This window comes from Antrostomus carolinensis, unplaced genomic scaffold (assembly GCF_000700745.2).
Source record: "Antrostomus carolinensis isolate BGI_N321 unplaced genomic scaffold, ASM70074v2 scaffold15698, whole genome shotgun sequence".
Taxonomy (NCBI): domain Eukaryota; kingdom Metazoa; phylum Chordata; class Aves; order Caprimulgiformes; family Caprimulgidae; genus Antrostomus; species Antrostomus carolinensis.
The window spans coordinates 25,120-43,344 of record NW_010333830.1 but is presented as its reverse complement, the minus strand read 5'-3'; the positions used below and the strand labels follow the sequence as shown (position 1 = coordinate 43,344).

Below are 18,225 nucleotides of genomic sequence, written 5' to 3'. Positions count from 1 at the left end.
CAGCTCCCTCAGCCTTTCCTCATAAGGGAGATGCTCCACTCCCTTAATCATCTTCATGGCTCTGCACTGGACTCTCTCAAGCAGTTCCCTGTCCTTCTTGAACTGTGGGGCCCAGAACTGGACACAATATTCCAGATGCAGCCTCACCAGGGCAGAGTAGAGGGGGAGGAGAACCTCTCTCGACCTACTAACCACACCCCTTCTAATGCACCCCAGGATGCCGTTGGCCTTCCTGGCCACAAGGGCACAGTGCTGGCTCATGGTCATCCTGCTGTCCACCAGGACTCCCAGATCCCTTTCCCCTACACTGCAGTCCACCCCACTACTCGATCATCCAGACCACACTTCCTCATTTTAGCTGTGAGGATGCTGTGGGAGACAGTGTCAAAAGCTTTGCTGAAATCAAGATAAATCACATTGCCAACACATACATGCACACACAAAAAAATCCTGCTACTTATTTTATTGTTATATGTATTATATATGTTATATGTGATCTTTTTGTTATTTTGTATACAGGGAATTGAAGCAGAAAGTTCTCTAGCACTAGAGGGAATCACCTACATAAAAATTCAGAGCAGACCATTCTAGTCGACTTTATCACTTTGCTAAGAAGGATTTTAACTCTGTCACAGAGATCTGCTTATGCATGCAATTCCTGCAGTATCCTGGCTGTGCTGTCTCACACGGACTCTGGAAGCCGTAACATACGGATACACAGAGACAGAACAGTACACAGACACTTTGCAAAATCAGAAAAAAAACCAAAACAAAAAAAGATCTGTCACCCAAAATTATCTGAACCTTTGTTTATCCCTAGATTAACTGGGGATTGATTGATCAAAAAGGATTTTGCTCTCTTTGTTAATTTATTTCATTATACAGATCACAATCAGAACTCAAATATCAGAAGAATAGAACAGAACAGAACAGAATAGAATAATTTTGGTAGGAAAAGATCATTAAGATCATTGAGTCCAACCATAAACCTAACTCTGCCAAGTCCACTTCTAAACCACGTCCCCAAGCACCACATCTACACATCTTTTAAATACATCCAGGGATTGCAACTCAACCACTGCCCTAGGCAGCCTCTTCCAATGCTCGATAACGCTTTTGGTGAATAAACTTTTCCTAATATCCAAACTAAATATCCCCGGGTGCAACTTGAGGCCATTTCCTCTTGTCCTATCACTTGTTACCTGGAGAAGAGACCAAGCCCCACCCCAATGCTTGTTTCTGAGATCACTGGTCTGAGTGGGATCTGGTGAAAAGCTACACAGAAACATTAAAGATGAAAAGCTAAATGCATCATCTGCAAGATGTTGGGTGTGTGCTATCATACCAACGGTAATGAAAAGAATCAATTGGAAGACAAGAAGAACTGCTTGCTTAAATTGAAAGATTTCAAGAGAAGGTGCAAAGGCAAGAGATACAGCAGACGATGCAAGGTCCAACGTTACAGAAGTTAGTTAGACCTTGTTAGTTACACAGACAAATGAGAAGATATTAGAAGATAAAGTAGTACAGTTGGTTAGTGCTAACTTGGACAAACAAGATAGGATTGTGGATGTCCTTGAAGTGCAGGCCTTAATACAAGATCCTGAGCACTGGAATGGGGACATTCGGAACAACACTGATGACAAGCTAGGTGAATGGCCATACAATGGTGATGACACTGTGTAAGGAGTCTTCCCCACTATCAAACATGAGATAAGTGGGGGGACAGACAGAAGACCTGCCCAGATGTAGCTAATACCATCGCCTTTACCATCCTTGATCTGGCCAAGTTACATTGGGAGCTTGGTAAATGGCCTAATGAGTCTGCAATCAAGTAGGTCAAACAAGTTCATGAGATGGGAGGTGATCGAGTAGTTTTTGATCAAGCTCAGGGGGGAGGCTGGGGAGCTGGCATCTCTCTCAGCACAGGTCGGGGCGTGCCATGTTCCCTGACCACCAGAACCACCTATTGGGCAGGGGGCGTCTCTACACAGAGCGAGGAGAACAACTGCATATTCACACTCACTCTGCTCAGGAATTGGCTAACAGACGAGTGCAGTTGACCATTGAACAGTCTGTTAATCAAAGGGGATGCAATAATGACAGGGAAGCTTCAACCTCACCATTCTATCTGATCCCAAACCTGGATAAATTAGGACTGCTCACACAAAGGTTGGGACTCAGCCTTAAATTAATCTTAATTTATACTGCCCATGAAATGCCAAATGGGCAAAAGAACTGGGAATGGTTCATAAACCAGCTAACACTGAAGGCTAGAACAATAGGGTGCAATGACTACATCACCCAACCAAAACCCCTGAAAGAGGTCAGAACCCTCAAACAAGGTCCTGCAGGACCTTGGGCTAAATCCTCCAGTGGGACAAGAGATGAGAAAGAGGTCAGAACCAGGCTGTGGAGGGAAGGTTTAGACCTAGGTTTGTCACTAGAATTAATACACAAAAAACCACTAGCAGTTTTAGAGGCCATGGTCCAAGCTGCCTGTGAAGCTGGCTGGCGTGGCAAGGGTGCAAACCCCTGTCTAACAAGCTGTTTTATAAAGATGCTGGTTCAGTGTGCTATCACCCCACTGGCAGAAAATTAGTGCTGCCCATATCCTGTTTGGTATCCTGGATTGGCAGCTTAAACTCTTCACGTGGGACACCAAAAGGGATCCACATGTCATTATTGACCTGGGCTCTAATAGATTCCCTGTGAGATGTTTGATTGACACTGAAGCCCAATTTTTTTTTGCCTCTGCCTTAAAGGCAGCCCTGGGTATCTCTCCCCATGCACGTGTTGACATGCATGGAGTGGGCCACTAACCTCCCAGTGTGCCCACTGCCTGGGTGGTGTTGCACTTTCCTGATGAAGAGACATTACTGAGTTCAAGTTGCTTTTGTTCCCGACCCAAAACAAGTACTACAGCTCCACAAGAACAAGCACTACAGCTCCACAAGACTGAATGGTGAAGCTGCTTGTGGATAGCCCTGGCCAAAACAACAGACTCAGGTGAAACATGCAATGGTACTCTGTGGGACATTGATTGGCTCAATTTAGAAGCAGTGAAAAAGCAACTCCCATGATCATTTCCCAGTTCCTTGGTTTCAAATACAAGATGTTTCCCGGTACACTCACTTATGAGGAAAATGAAATCTAACTAAGCAGGCCCATGCAGTGCATTACTCTAAGGTCCAAGAGTTCAAACTTATCAATTCACCTCAAGAGAAATGGGCTCTCTCACCTCATACTATACATCAAGCATTATTCATATGGGAAAAGAATGCTTCCATGGTGGTAGAGGCGTCCCCAGGTATGGTATGGCTGTGTAGTGAAGAATATGCCTATCCCAACTTTAATTGGTGGAAAAATGAAACCTGGGAAAATGCCTATCAACCACCTGCCCGCACCCTGGGTACCATTCGGTTTGCCCTAGGAAATGGATGCCCTATGTTGCACGCCTTAACTGGGCATAACTATCAGGTAAAACGAGAAACACTTACTTGGGAAGAAATGAATGTGCGTCAATGAGTGTGTATAATCTATGACGGGATGGGTGGCAGACTGGTTTATTCCAGATAGCAACATTAAGACTAACATTATCACTTGAGATATCCTCGTCCAACTGGGATGTCTGGCCAACAGCACCAGAACATCCTTCACATTAGTCAATATACAAGCAAGCCACTGCCAAGATGATACTACAAAACAGACTGTCACTAGATGCCCTCTTGCTCAGACAAGGTGGAGTGTGTGCACTCATCAACACAACAACAGACCTCGGATTCTGAATCTGATTCCTTCAAGGGGTAGATAGTGGTGTAGGGTCTGACCATGCCACCTACTTGGTTTCCTTGATTCTGGGGAAGGTTCTAAGACAACACAGCCTGCAAGCTGACCACACGTGGCGGTCTGTAGCAGAGAAGTAATACATTCTCCTTTGGGAGTTCTAGTATCCTCTGTTCTTGTATTATGCAGTTTGTTCTAAAATGTAGCCTGCAGCTACAGCAGAAGAGATACCTATCTTTAAGGACAGGTGGACTGCTGTAGGAACAGGAAGGAGGAGCAGCAAGTTCTCTTAACCTCATTAAAAGATACACTGAATAAGGCAAGAAGACTTGCCCATTTCTCAAACATTTTATGAATCTACACATAGAAGACTGCAGTCCTCCCATACTCATGCATTTTTCTGGCCCTGTACAAATAATTCAAACAGAACATCCAGAAGGTTCACTATACGCTTTATCTAAATCGTGGGTTTAAAAACAAAAAAGGTCTATATAATAACTCCCAACCATTTCAGTAAGAAAACTCAGTAGCAAGAAATAGTGATTTTTTTCAGTAGAATCAATAAAGTATGTATTAGCTACAGGCTGCAGCAACATAAGCCAGTTGCCTGTTTGGGGCTCTACTGCAGTATCTGATAGCTGTGCTGAATAGACATTCTGACCTTTTCATGTTCTGGACTTATGGTTCCTTGATTGGCATTCACTTTTCCCAGGCACTTGAGTTTTTTTCTTATACATACACTAGCTAAAATCTGGAAGCAGCAAAGTATATCTGAATTTTATCAAAATTAAGAGACAGAACATACATAAGGAAAACTGATTTTGTTTTAAGTGGATGCAAGGTTTTCAACATGCATATCAGCAACACAACAGTCATGCACAATTTAAACCAGAAGGCTTACCTTGACATGCTCCAGTGCGAATGTTAGGGATGAAGCCACGACGGCACGGCTGAGGCTGAGCAGGGCACATTTCACAGGGGTGACCCCATGCACGCCCAATGGTTGCACAACACAGGGTTTTTGTGCAGACAATTCCAGTTAGTTGGCCCTGACACATCTGGTTGCTAACTTGTGTGAAACACGGGCCTGTTCTGTAATCTGGAAAAAAGGAAAGATCACTGTATTATACAAGACAATGTACTAGTAACTACAGAAGGAATCAACTTTTAAACCAGTAGATACTTATATTAAGAAAAATTCCAAGAGGACCTGGAAATTTAAGTTATGCTACTGCTTACAGAAGTAGCAAGACAACTTCCACTGAGGATAATTATTTTCACAAGTTATCTTATTTTTCAATTTATTTCTTTCTGATATATGCAACTAATAACAGGCAGGAGGAGCCAAAACTGATCTGTACATTAACACTGTATCCAGTAAAATCCATAATAAGTGAAAGAGTTTTACAAACAAACAAACAAGCAAACAATCAAAAGAGCAGAACAGATTAAGCAAACAAGGACTGGTTTTCTAATGCAGCAGCCACCCATTTATTTGTTCACTCCACACTGATCAAAGTCCATGCCAGTGACCATCACAGCATTAACATTTCTGCTGGAATGCTTAGAGCAAAATAGTGCTGCCTACAGAGGACTGACTGGCAAAACACCATTTATTTTCAGAGATAATGAGACAATACAACCCATTCAAGCTATATTGGGTACACTGAATATAGCAAACAAAAAATATGAAAATATACTCCTTTTAAAATTCCTGTAAATTCTCAACTCATTAAGGTTCAACCTGTATAAATAGAAAGATTTTTTGACCTTATGAGGCAACACAAACTGGGAACAACAATTAACCGAAATTCTCTAGGAACAAATGCAAACCAGATGGTTGCCTGAAGCCAGATTTCATATTCTTATGGAAACATTAAGAAAGGGAAAAAGAAGAGAATGCAAAGCTTCCACTCAGACTCAGTCATGTCAAAGAAAGGATAACAGTGGGGTTACGGCTGCTCTCCCTCCTATCCCGTCCTATTCTCCTTTTTTTTCCTACTTAAACCAGACTCCACTACGGATATATGGGTCACACACTGTCTTCCACACACTTTCATTAGTGTGCAATTGGTCTCACAACCTTCTCCAATATGATACTTTCACCCTGAAGAATAAAAAAAAGAGCTTTAATGTGTATGGAAAAAGAAGAAAATGGCCTTCCCAGTGAGACCTCTTATTAAGTTTTCTTTGCACTAAGACATGAAGCTCCTAAAATAAAAGCTAGCTCAAATAGAAATAAACGTTCTGCTCCCTATTTTTGATAGGGTTCATTCAGGTATCAGTCTGGGAAAGACTTTTGCACACAGTTATTTATACACACTGGCAGTTAATTTAATCTGGGCTGTTCACTTTCAGTAAAGTTAAGCAAGCACGTAAGTTTCCACAACAAAAATGCCTAACAATAAAAGGACATTAAAAGATCTTAAATACTCAAAAAAGACTGAATTTTAAGCTTTCTTGAATTTTTATTAGAAAATAATCTTCAGAGTTATGTCTTTGAGCTTCCCCCGTGTCCATCAAGCCACAAAGATAGTAATTCTAGTAAAATATGTACATTATAAAAAGAAAATCCTGTCCATTAGAAAAATGTTTCAGTGATCTTTCATCCAGTATACGGGAAGATAAGCAGCTTTACAATCATCTCAGTTTAATTACGTCCAAGACTCTTGCCAAATCCGAAAGAGACAATTTTTTTACATAAAATACAGATCCTGATGACTGACAGCAGAAGACAGTGATGTCATCAAGCTACAGCCTTATATGAGAATGACAAATATTTGAAACATGAACTCCAACCATCAAAGATTTAATTTCCAGTAACCCACTGTAATCTTGTCTGTGTTTTAGTTAAAGGGTAAGGAAAAGACTCTGTCACATATCATGACTGAATACTTCTTTCATATAAAGTTTACTCAGGTATCACAAAGATCGAGGCAAATATGTGGTAAGCCGCATTTAACCTGCAAATCATCAGAGATGGTCAGCTTGCTATCAGAAGAAAATTGGAACTGCTCAGAATTTAAGAACTGAAAGAAATTGAATTAAATCCTGACTGTGGTGAAAACAAATGTGAATTTGGCTACTGAATTCAATTACAACATTATTTCACTCTTGGAAAACAGTGTTGCGCTCTTTAGCAAATAGTTGTATTATAATTTTTGCCTAATATTATCTGTAAAAGCATTTTCTATGTCACACAGTGAAAGTAAGGAGCTTCCTATGCATGGAAAAAGCATTTACTACAGGTCAATGAGCAGACTCTCATTCTAATGTCATCTAAGTTACATGCACTGCTAATATTAGAGTAATATAAATTATTAAATACAGTCCACTTATTTTTTCATTAATGACTGAAGTACTAATAATAGGCAGATTCTAGGAGTCTATGGTCTACTCTACATATTGAGAGCTGATTGTCTGACTGTAACTTGCACATTGCAGAATTTTTGCCCAAGTGATGGCTGCAGTCAGATCAATAAAACTTGAGTCTTTCCAAAAACATAAAGCTGAAAAAGACAAAAGGATGTGTGTGGGTAAACCTGAAAAGACCATTTATGAGACACTAGCAACACTGAGAGTACCATTAGAAAGTATAATCATTAGCAGAAGAAAATAAGACTTCCAGTAGTGCAAGGGAGCATGATCTCTGGATCCACACAGATTTGTATGGGCATACCAAATCCTGTCCTACTTCTGAAGTTGTATTCTGCATCACCCAAGGTACATACGGATCTACTCCTGGAAGGCTACTCAATGTCCACTTCCTTTGGAGAACGTAAGCATGATGGCTGATCATGCATTCGAATGGAATCCTGTTCTTGGGGGAATGCCCCCTATAATGAAATAAAATAATGATTTATTATGCATCCCTAAAATTTACAAAGGACTATTAATCTTGACATCCCAGCTCACTTTGGATTTCCTATTCAGAAAATAGGAGTAGTTCTGCTGGATAGGTTTGTATTTTCACAGCATCTGTTCTCTAACATACACTTTTTTCTAGGACTAATCCTTGGATAACAAGAAGCAATTACGGTAGGAGTAGAAATACAAATTACTTATTTTTCTGTTTAGTGGCTGATGATCTATAGGAATATTTTGGCCAAAAATCTTCCACATTAAGAAGTTTGGAATTCAATCAGACAAGATTAAACTTGCAAGTTAAACTTCTATTACCCTCCTGTAAGACATAAAATTATTATCTGTATACTGACAATCCCAGTAATGAAAAGTTCTGTTTGGAGGGTGTGTTTGAAAGAAAGATTGCAGAACATAACCATACTACAAAGATTGTTTTTGCAAAAGAACATGGATGAGTTGGATACAAGAACAAGTGATACCAGTACATCCATTGAAAAGTGGTTCTTTGCACCACAGCTCTGGCAACTGCATTTCAATCAGGATGCTGGAAAACTACAAAAATTATGCAAAGTGTCAGAGGAGTAATTTAAGATTTCAGAAACATGCTTTATAGCAATATGAATATTTTAAAATACTACTATAATTGAAAATATTATCCATAACAAATGTATCCATTTAAAAATTCTTTATCCATTCAGTTTATCCAAAATGAAGACCAGCGGTAGAGAGTCTGAGTAGTAGTGGCTGGTCTTCTATTCCAAGAGGAAAATGTAAGATTTTACAATACGAAGTGAAGGCAGTCATGTTTGGGCTAATAGTAGCATACTGCTGTTTACATAAAGGTTTCTACTCACAGTATATTTTTACTGACAGGAAGCAAACATACTAAAACTAGTTCCCAATCTGAAGATAGTTTGTAGTTTCAAATGAAGCTGTGGATTTGATTCAGATATTACCATGTGAGATTCTATAATCTGTTTTATACAGTCAGTCAGACTATATCACTATAATGATTCATCTGACCTTAAAAACTCTGAGTTTATGAATCAATCAACTTTTCCATATTGCTTTTATTGTCTAATTGTTAGGTGTTTTTTCATTTGCTCCTTTCCAAGCACTGCTGACAGAATAATTTTAACAGAAAGAACATATGTTGTAAATCATCTGTTGCTTAGAAAGCGTAACTGCTTTGGTGAAAGGAAGTGATTTTCAGCACATACATGTTAGGCATTTTTTTACCTTCAGAAAATTAGACTCAATTTGCACCATGACTTGAAGAATGACAACCTTTATCAACAATGCAAATTGTTAATATAATTAAATTTAATAGGAAATACTTTTTTCTTGGCATCAACATAAAAAAACCCCAACCTTGGAAATAGCATAATGGACTTCTAAATTCAATTTGCCTTCTTTCACAGAAGTGTTCATTCTGTATTCACAAACTGGACTATCCAACTATCATGGTTCTTTGGACCTCTTTCATTAATTCCTTTTTAAAATTACAAGACTATTCTAATTCTACTTGTATTTTTAAAAAGGCTATTTGACAGGGAGCCTGCCACAGGGATTGGAAACATAAGTATTCTTGTGTTGGATACTGTCCAATATATATGCATTTCTTCCTGTACCTCTGGTCAAAACCAGATGATTCAGATGAAGGTGTAAAAACTTGCTGTAAGTAGACATGGGATAATCTGTCTGCCACATTAAGTTTCCTCCTGGTGTCTAACACCCACTAGCTCAAAATGTGAAACACAATGTTTAACATCGCAGCTACTATTTGTTATAATTCAGGACAAAACATTAAATTATTTTAGTAGACATATAAGGATCCAATTTCTACCTGAATTTTATCCCAGTTTCATACTGTGTTAACTCCCACCCATGAACATTTAAACCTCTTCTCATGTAACTAAAAAGAGAAAAAGTGAGACATAAAGAAAAGGAAAAGTAAAAAGCACCTAAGTGTGTTGGAACGCCCATTGCAAGTTACCTGGAATAATATGAAAATTTGAAGTTTCTTTTCATGGGAAAGAGCAGACTGAAATTTTAAATGAAGGGTCCCAATACCAAAATATTTTTTCTCTATAAAGCCCAACAGTACTATTCATGGGGCAAAGCCTTTGTAAAAGCTCTGGAAGGGTAAAAGGACATAAACTGCAGTGCTGGAGCATCCTGTTATCACAAATCCAGTACTTCATGTCTGTGAATGCTAAAAAGATTAGGAGGAAGGAACTGTGAAGTCTCTCCCACAATTTTTATTTAAACAAAACTCTGCAGAACCATAACTAAACAAGGAAGCAATGCACCTAGAAGTAAATATTTTTAACTATAAGCTATTTGGATTATTGATACTTCCATTACTAAAAATGGAAGTGGAATATAAAATAGTGAAAACATTAAGCATGTTGATCAGTATGAATCACATGAGGAATGAGTAAAGGAGGAGGTCTGAGATATGCCCTTCCACTCCTGTCAACTAAAGAATAAATCCTAATGCTTGATAAATCTGTGTCACTTCCTTACAAAGCAAATTTGCCTTTCATAAGGACTTTTTACAGAACCTTTCTCCCATAAGTAAGTTTTAGCAAATATTAATGAAGGGATGAGAAAATACGTAATTTTGACTTCTACCACCTTATTTGCCGACTCAAGTATAGTAACCGGCTTATAATTATTAATAATACCTCAAAAATCCGCTTCAAACATCAGCATTGTTAAATAAACAACCTAATACATGGGATCTAAATGATGGAAAGTAGGCCCTGCTGTTAGGATTACCAGGAATTTTATTCTCTTCTAAAAGAAAAATTAGCAAAGTGGGTGAAAGTCCTAGAGTCTGGACTCTGTGCCAGGGCACCTTCAGAGTGGAGAGAGTAAGTCTAGATTGGAAAAGATCTGAAGCTAAATTGATTGTCATGGAAGATGCTACAATAGGAAGCATGCTGGAGAAGCAAACGACTTTATTAAACCTCTGACAGGAAACTGTGGCAAATTTCCCCATAATTTCCACTAAGATTAAGAGGTCTCCAGCAACCTGAAACATTTTTGCTGCTTTTTGCAGCACCTGCTTCTTGATTACTAATGAAATTTCAAAGAAACTGTATCTGAATTTTCCCCTTTGCAATGTGGAATCTAAATGTTTCGTTAACTAAAAGTATAACCAAGCTCCATCTTCCTGCAATGGGAAATCCCACAATGTGTGATTCCTACAGTGGGAGGATTGGAAAAGCAAGGCATGCCCCATTCTCCCACTGATTCTGCATAAATGACAGCATTGCCCAGGTCATGTGTTTCCAAAAATATGGGAGATCAGGGCTTTCCTTGATTAACTTTTCATCTGAGTATGAAAGGGTTGGTAGTTGTACTTGAGTTCAGACCACAAAATTGAAATGTATACATATACAAATACTATTCTTCTTGTTCAACTCCCAACATCTGCAGATTGTAAGTCACAGTATGCAAAAAGATATTTAAACATTACAAAGGTACATATGTTTGTTTTATTAAAGACTATCTAGAATTGTTTTTCCTTCAATATTTTAAACATCCTAATATGGAAAATTGTTCTCTTTGCAGCAATGCTTAGCTGCCAACACTGCGGGTTCACCATAAGTGAGGTTTCAAAGTGAACAAGAAGTTAGATGAATTGTACTGATCCAGGCTTGATATAAATAAAAAGCATTTTTTTTCAAAGGTGACATCTAATAAGTTACGGAAAAAAGACTGTTGGCTGAAAATGAGAGCTAGACTCTTGGAAAATGAAAGCAACTTGGCAAAGCTATTAATTTCACTTGGAAGAAATAGTCTATGGGCAGTACAGCTCTTTAGACTGAAAAGTTAACATAATGCGAAGCCTGAATAGTAAAGTCTGAGCCTCTTCCCTCTAACTTTTTCTTTTTCCCAGAGAAAACTTGTCAAGTCCTTAGTTAAGCATGTAACACAATAAAGTTTATGATTAACGTAAACAATGAACACCAAAGTTTTTAAATTTTTTTAAACTGTGGATAACAAAGTTGAAACAAATCCGCAGAAGGTTCTTTAGTCACTGTTTGAAGAAACGATTTTTATAAAATTTATTTTGATATGTGATAGTGAAGAAGAACAGTTTAGTTGAAAAAGGTTTTCAACCTTTATGTTAAACATATAATGACGGCTTTATACAGCTGACAGCTTTCATTTTCAGGTTGAATTTTTACTACTGTTCTACTGGTCCCACATGACCACTTCTGACCAGCTCCTGCAATGCAATACTTTCCATCATACAAACTCCTGTGATTGATTAGGCAACTTAATATACACATAGCAATTAAAAATTTAAGAATAATTAAAAAAAGCATGTTTTATGCAGTAGTCTATGTGGTCTTTGTAGCTTTTAGCAAAATGACAGTTTCCACCAGTACTGCTGTCATGTCCATTCTAGGCACATTCTTCATTTTCCTCTTGCTGGAAAAGTGAAGGCAGCTCTTTTCCAAAAACAACATTCCAGGGTTTGCACACCTATTTTAATATGATTGATATTATGCCAGATATCAAAAAAAGTTTTAAGATCTTCAGATAATACTATACTAATACTGCATCATATTATCTGCAGATCTTAAGACTTTTTTTTTTAAAATTAAAAATAATTCCTTCTTACACAACTGGGACAGATGGGAAACAACGGCAAAGTACCAGATAATCAACAATACTTTTAAAATAAAATGCAATTTTCTGTAATCACTCTGAACATTGAAGAAAATGCTTCTAATATTTTAAGACACAAAACATTTTGAAAAATATACACACACAAAAAAGAATCATGGAAAAGAAAGAAATATGCGAATACTTAGCTTTTGTCATCTATAGAATTTAGTTGCTTTCAGAAACAAAGTATTTCCATACACTTACAAACTTATTGGAAGAAACTTGCCAGTGTAACTGCAGTATCATACACTGACTGCTACAAAATTTCAAGTGTAGAATAAAAGCTGAAAAATGAATATAGCTGAATCTTGGTTCCAGCAAGGCCTCCAATTTTGGTTTATTCGGAGGTTCTTGTAAATGTATATATTTCCTTATACTTCCACAAGTCCTGCTACTATATATTTTTCAGCTGAGTTTGGATATTGGACTCTAATGAAATACCTCTATGAGCAAACGCTTAACACGCAAGCTGACACACAACGAAAAGTTAATCATCAGTTATTACAAGATGTTACAGGCTGAATTACCCCTGTGCAAAGTGTACATGGAGATAAGAAATGGCAAAAATAATTTTTTGCAAGATTCAGCAGTTCATGCCTACTATCCCAATATTTGCTTCTTACATCTTTACTTTGCTGTCTACAAAATTCAAAGCAGTGAAGTAACTCTGTGTACCACGCAGCCTACTATTCCTCTTATGTTTCTCCGTTAAGTTAGAGAAATTCCCAGTGTACTGGCATTCTGGTCCACAACTAGGCTCCTTCAGAACTACACAAGTAATACCCATTCCCAGAGCCCCTTAAAACTTTAAGATTTAAAGTTTTAAATCTTAAAACTTTAAAGCAAGGGAAGACTGAGATCCTCTTCACCTTACAATCAAGGGTAAGATTCAAGTCCACCAAATACCAGAAGACCAGAGCGAAGCCAAGGCCATTTAAATCCTCACTGGGAGAGCACGCTGTATTACCAAGCTTTTTAGGTGGAACAGGGGAGTGCAGAAAGATTTTCTGTTACAGTCTGACAGCTGTGTGTGTGATTTCCAATGACAGAACAGATTCTCCTTACCCTTGTTGAAACTCTATAACCTGAATAAATTCAGATTTCATTGACAAAACAAGATTTCACATAGGAAAAAGATATTACTCATTAAAACATGGGCTCTGGAAAGCCAGACAAGTGCATGTTATATTATTTAATTTCTTCATATCCCAGCAATTAAGAAGTCAATAACTCATTACATGCCTGAAAAGAAACTACACTTTTTCTGGACCATAATATGAAAACTTCAGTTACATCTTCCACAGGTTTTTGGTTCCCTGCCCCAGTAAATCAGTACTATTCACTTCAACCTCAAAGGAACAGAATAACCTTATCAGCAAAGAGGAAATTTAAAAATTCAGGTCTGTAGATGTGACAAACTTTTAGAGTATTGAAGAATAGTGTAAAGAGCACAGTGTAGACTCACCCACACCACCCTTACCCCTCCCCATTCTGGAGTTCAGTGTTTTCACTTGTGCCAGAAACCAATCCCACTAATGAAAGTGAGGCATTTTATACAGGTTAAAACTACCCACATGGAGAAGGTTTTGTAGAACAGGTCCACAGTGAATACTTAATTATCCTCAGAAACTCTGATCTCACCATAGTATGTCGGGCCACATTCAGCAATCAGGACAATTTAAAGGTGCAAACGTGCAGTTTTCTGTAGTTGCAAAATTTAAAAGCATCTAAATATAACTTAACTTTCATGGTAGATGGAGAAGTGGTCTAATGTTTTTTTCAATCTTCCACAATCTGTGTACTACTTTGTGAGGTCAAAAATAAGAAGGAAGACATAAAAGGAGATGATGTTTCCATGTTAGCCCCCAGCTGTCCACAACCCAGAGTCAGAACAAAGTTAGGTGCCATAACACACGATGGAGCCTCTGCTGAAATTAAAGTGAATGACTGCACCTCTGGAGTTTCTCCCGTTAACTGTATTCTTCTTAGTAGCTCTTCTAGGAAGGCCTTCAGAATGCATCCATACTCACAAAAAGAGGAGGGAAAATAGTTCATAAGCAATTCCTAGGTAAATTAAGGAAACATGCAAGAAGCCTCAGCAGATCATAAAAGCAATTAAAACCACAGGCATGACACTGAACGCAATGTTGTTAAGTAAGAAAAACAACTGTTTCACACATTGCTCTTACAAAAAAAAAAAAAAATCACACCTAGCTTCCAAGAAATATTTCAACAGATGACTGTCCAGACAATCCTGATACGTTGTTTGAATTTCTACTAAACTAAAAACCGAGACAGTTATTATTTACTAGAGTTCTCGCTGTGGAGGGGAGAAGCGTAGCTTCCTCTTCTTCAGACCTCTCATTTTTGTTCAGGAAAACAAAAGAGCTTTACAGATTTACCTCTTTGGCTTATACAATGTATAAGCTGGGTATCTTTTAATAATCAAAACACAGGACAAAAGTTATTTCAGAGGATTCATCTCTTCACAGAATCACAGAATGTCAGGGATTGGAAGGGACCTCAAAAGATCATCTAGTCCAATCCCCCTGCCAGAGCAGGAACCTAAATGAGATCATACAGGAAGGCGTCCAGGCGGGTTTTGAAAGTCTCCAGAGAAGGAGACTCCACAACCTCCCTGGGCAGCCTGTTCCAGTGCTCTGTCACCCTCACAGTGAAAAAGTTTTTCTTTATGTTTACATGGATCCTCCTGTGTTCCAGCTCACACCCATTGCCCCTTGTCCTACCATTGGACATCACTGAGAAGAGCCTGGTTCCATCCTCCTGACATTTGCCCTTAACATATTTATAAACATTAATGAGGTCTCCCCTCAGTCTCCTCTTCTCCAAGCTAAAGAGACCCAGTTCCCTCAGCCTTTCCTCATAAGGAAAATGCTCCACTCCCTTAATCATCTTCGTGGCTCTGTGCTGGACACTCTCAAGCAGTGTTGGAATAAACCCACTTACTTTTAGCACTCCCGTATTTTGCAAGCTGGGACACGATGTGCTCTTGGTTGGCTTCAGCAAACTCTATCCCCGGTAATACCTGGATTACGCTTTTCCATATAATTTAATTAGACTAACTATAGCTTTTAAGACATTGCAAAAATAACACTTATGACGACAGACACAGTCGAAAATTCAAAGTAGATCAAATTTAAAAAAATTTAAACCTTCATATTTAATTCCTTTATATTGAACAGTAGTTTAAAATTAAACATCTTCTTGGATACATAATTACCATGTCATACTTCACTGTGGAAAATCATTAAAATTTTCTTTCTGAAGTCCAACATACTTTTCACCAGTTACACAAAGCTTGCTTTTTGACTGTATCAAGCTGATTAACAGAAACATCTTCTAGCCTCTATCTTTCAATTTCCCTTTTTAGTTCTTACAGACCAGTTCGGTGCTACAGCATTTATGTAGCAAAACCAGAAGATCTGTACTAAATGCAAACAGTGGTCCTAAACCTGAACTTATTCAAAACTCCCAGTAGCTTCTCTGGGATTTCTGTCAGACTTGGTACTGCAGGACTGAACCAAAAAGTCTATTTTCTTGGGCTTCAGTTCCTCCATGGGAATCTGTAGAGACAGAAGACTCTCATCTCTCAGCAGAAGACAGAGTAATGACTACAGTATGCTATCAGCTTTATGAAGGGCACCCCAAGGAAAGACAATGAAGTAATGACAAAAGAAGGACATAGACACTACACATTTCACCCTCACCAGAAATAAGTGGGAAAAATATTCAAAAGTCAGGAATTCCAAAGACTAGATCTGCCAGCTGCTCAGAGCACCTTCATTCTGTAAAATATGATCTCAAACACAGAATTTGTCAGGGAGCTGGTACCAGAACATAGTGAAAAATATCATGGCATGCAAAAAACACGAGGGGAAAATAGAATAATAAAAATATTTCCAAATACCTGGCCTCTGTCTAACCCCTAACCATAGATCCACACAGAGTTTTGTGTCCTCTACAGTCATCCTCCTGGCTCAACATTCAGACATTTCTATTAAACTCCTTTTTTATTAATCAAAATAAATATAAGATTTACAGTGAATGAGTATGCCCTTTAAGGGAAAAGTAAACAAACAAACAAAAAATCTTGCCATTTCTTATTTTTCAAACTCTCCAGGGGTCGGTACTGGTCCAGTTTTATTTAACATCTTCATCAATGCCCTGGATATAGGGGTAGCATCCACCCTCAGCAAGTTTGCTGATGATACGAAGTTGGGAGGAGTGGCTGACACACCAGAAAGCTGTGCTGCCATCCAGAGAGACCTGGACAGGCTGGAGAGCTGCATGGAAAGGAACCTGATGAGGGTCAAGAAGAGCAAGTGCAGAGCCCTTCACCTGAAGAGGAATAACCACATGCACCAGTACAGGCTGGGGCTGACCTGCTGGAGAGAAGCTCTGTAGAGAAGGACCTGGGTGTGCTGGTGGACAGCAGGCTGGCCATGAGCCAGCACTGTGCCCTTGTGGCCAGGAAGGCCAACAGTATCCTGGGGTGCATTAAAAAGAGCGTGGGCATCAGGTCGAGGGAGGTTCTCCTCCATCTCTGCTCTGCCCTGGTGAGGCCACATCTGGAATAGTGTGTCCAATTCTGGGCTCCTCAGTTCAAGAGGGACAGAGATCTTCTCGAGAGAGTCCAGTGGAGGGCCACAAAGATGATGAGGGGCCTGGAGCATCTGCCTTATGAGGACAGGCTGAGAGAGCTGGGACTCTTCAGCCTGGAGAAGAGAAGACTGAGGGGGGATCTGATCAAAGTCTATAAATACCTGAAATATGGAGGCCAAATGGATGGGGCCGGGCTCTTTTTGGTGGTGGCTGGTGACAGGACAAGGGGCAATGGGCAAAAACCGGAACACCAGAAATTCCATACAAACTTAAGGAAAAACTTAGCAGTTTAAGATTATATAAGCAATCATGTAACAGATAATAAATGACTTCAGTTGGATTCATATTGAACCGTGTGGAGTCTGTGATTCGTTGCTCTTGCACAAAGGAATATTCAAAGCCCTCTTTTCACTCTGTCAGCTCTGATTTGGTACCTCTGTGCACAAAGGACAGTCACACACACACCCCCAAGGCAAAACAACAATTCAACAATTGTGCTGTATGATGATTCTCTTCATGGGCTTTACAGGAGTAAGTTAGATCATTCCATGTGACAGCAGTAACATAAAGTAATTCTTTCAATAAAAGTATGCAGAAATATAAACAAATATAAATATAAATTTATATTACCTATATTAAAAATATAAAATACCCTTGTCTATATATGCATGTATAAACATATATAGCTACACATCCCAATATTGTCAACAGTATAGCATATCTTTACTAGATTTGCTTACACATTCCTATGTAAGAATTTGGGAATAATAACATATAATTATATGTATTAAAATTTTGGAATAATTATATAGCTATCAAAACTACAAGCACTGAAAACACCCAGAGCAATAATGTAACTAACGCTACCAACACACCCCACAAGCTAGAACAGTTTAACAATAGAATTCTCTTTATGACTACTCACTATGTAGAAAATTACTAGAGTGAAGATTACTAGAAAATTGCTACCAATACCAGGGGTGGGAGAAAAGAGAGAGGAACCTCCAAAGCCTACTCAAAGTATGAAGTCATTTTAAATTTTAATTGCCTATATACTACTAATAAAGGCCTATGTTTGCTTTTTCATTTCATTTTTTTTTTTTCATCTATGACCCTTTCTGCTATGAAGCAATTTCAGCTTAACAATTCATTAGTGTGGTATGGTTCAAAATTTCCTGACATTGTTTTAAATATTCAAAGCAACTATGACTACAAAGTATCAAATAAGTCCTTACTTAGAGATTTAAAAAAAAAAAATAAAAT

General features: G+C 38.5%; 1 protein-coding gene across 1 annotated transcript in view; it reads right to left on the bottom strand.

Annotated features, from left to right (window-relative positions):
* The window catches only part of LOC114818851 (fibrillin-2-like), a gene marked incomplete at both ends in the record, with an annotated part of 50,900 nt that overhangs the window by 8,353 nt on the left and 24,322 nt on the right, over positions 1–18,225 (bottom strand). Inside the window, 2 exons of the mRNA XM_029086491.1 lie at positions 4,688–4,885; positions 5,887–5,893. Of these exons, the coding sequence (XP_028942324.1) occupies positions 4,688–4,885; positions 5,887–5,893 (205 nt within the window). The remainder of the gene's footprint in view (positions 1–4,687; positions 4,886–5,886; positions 5,894–18,225) is intronic.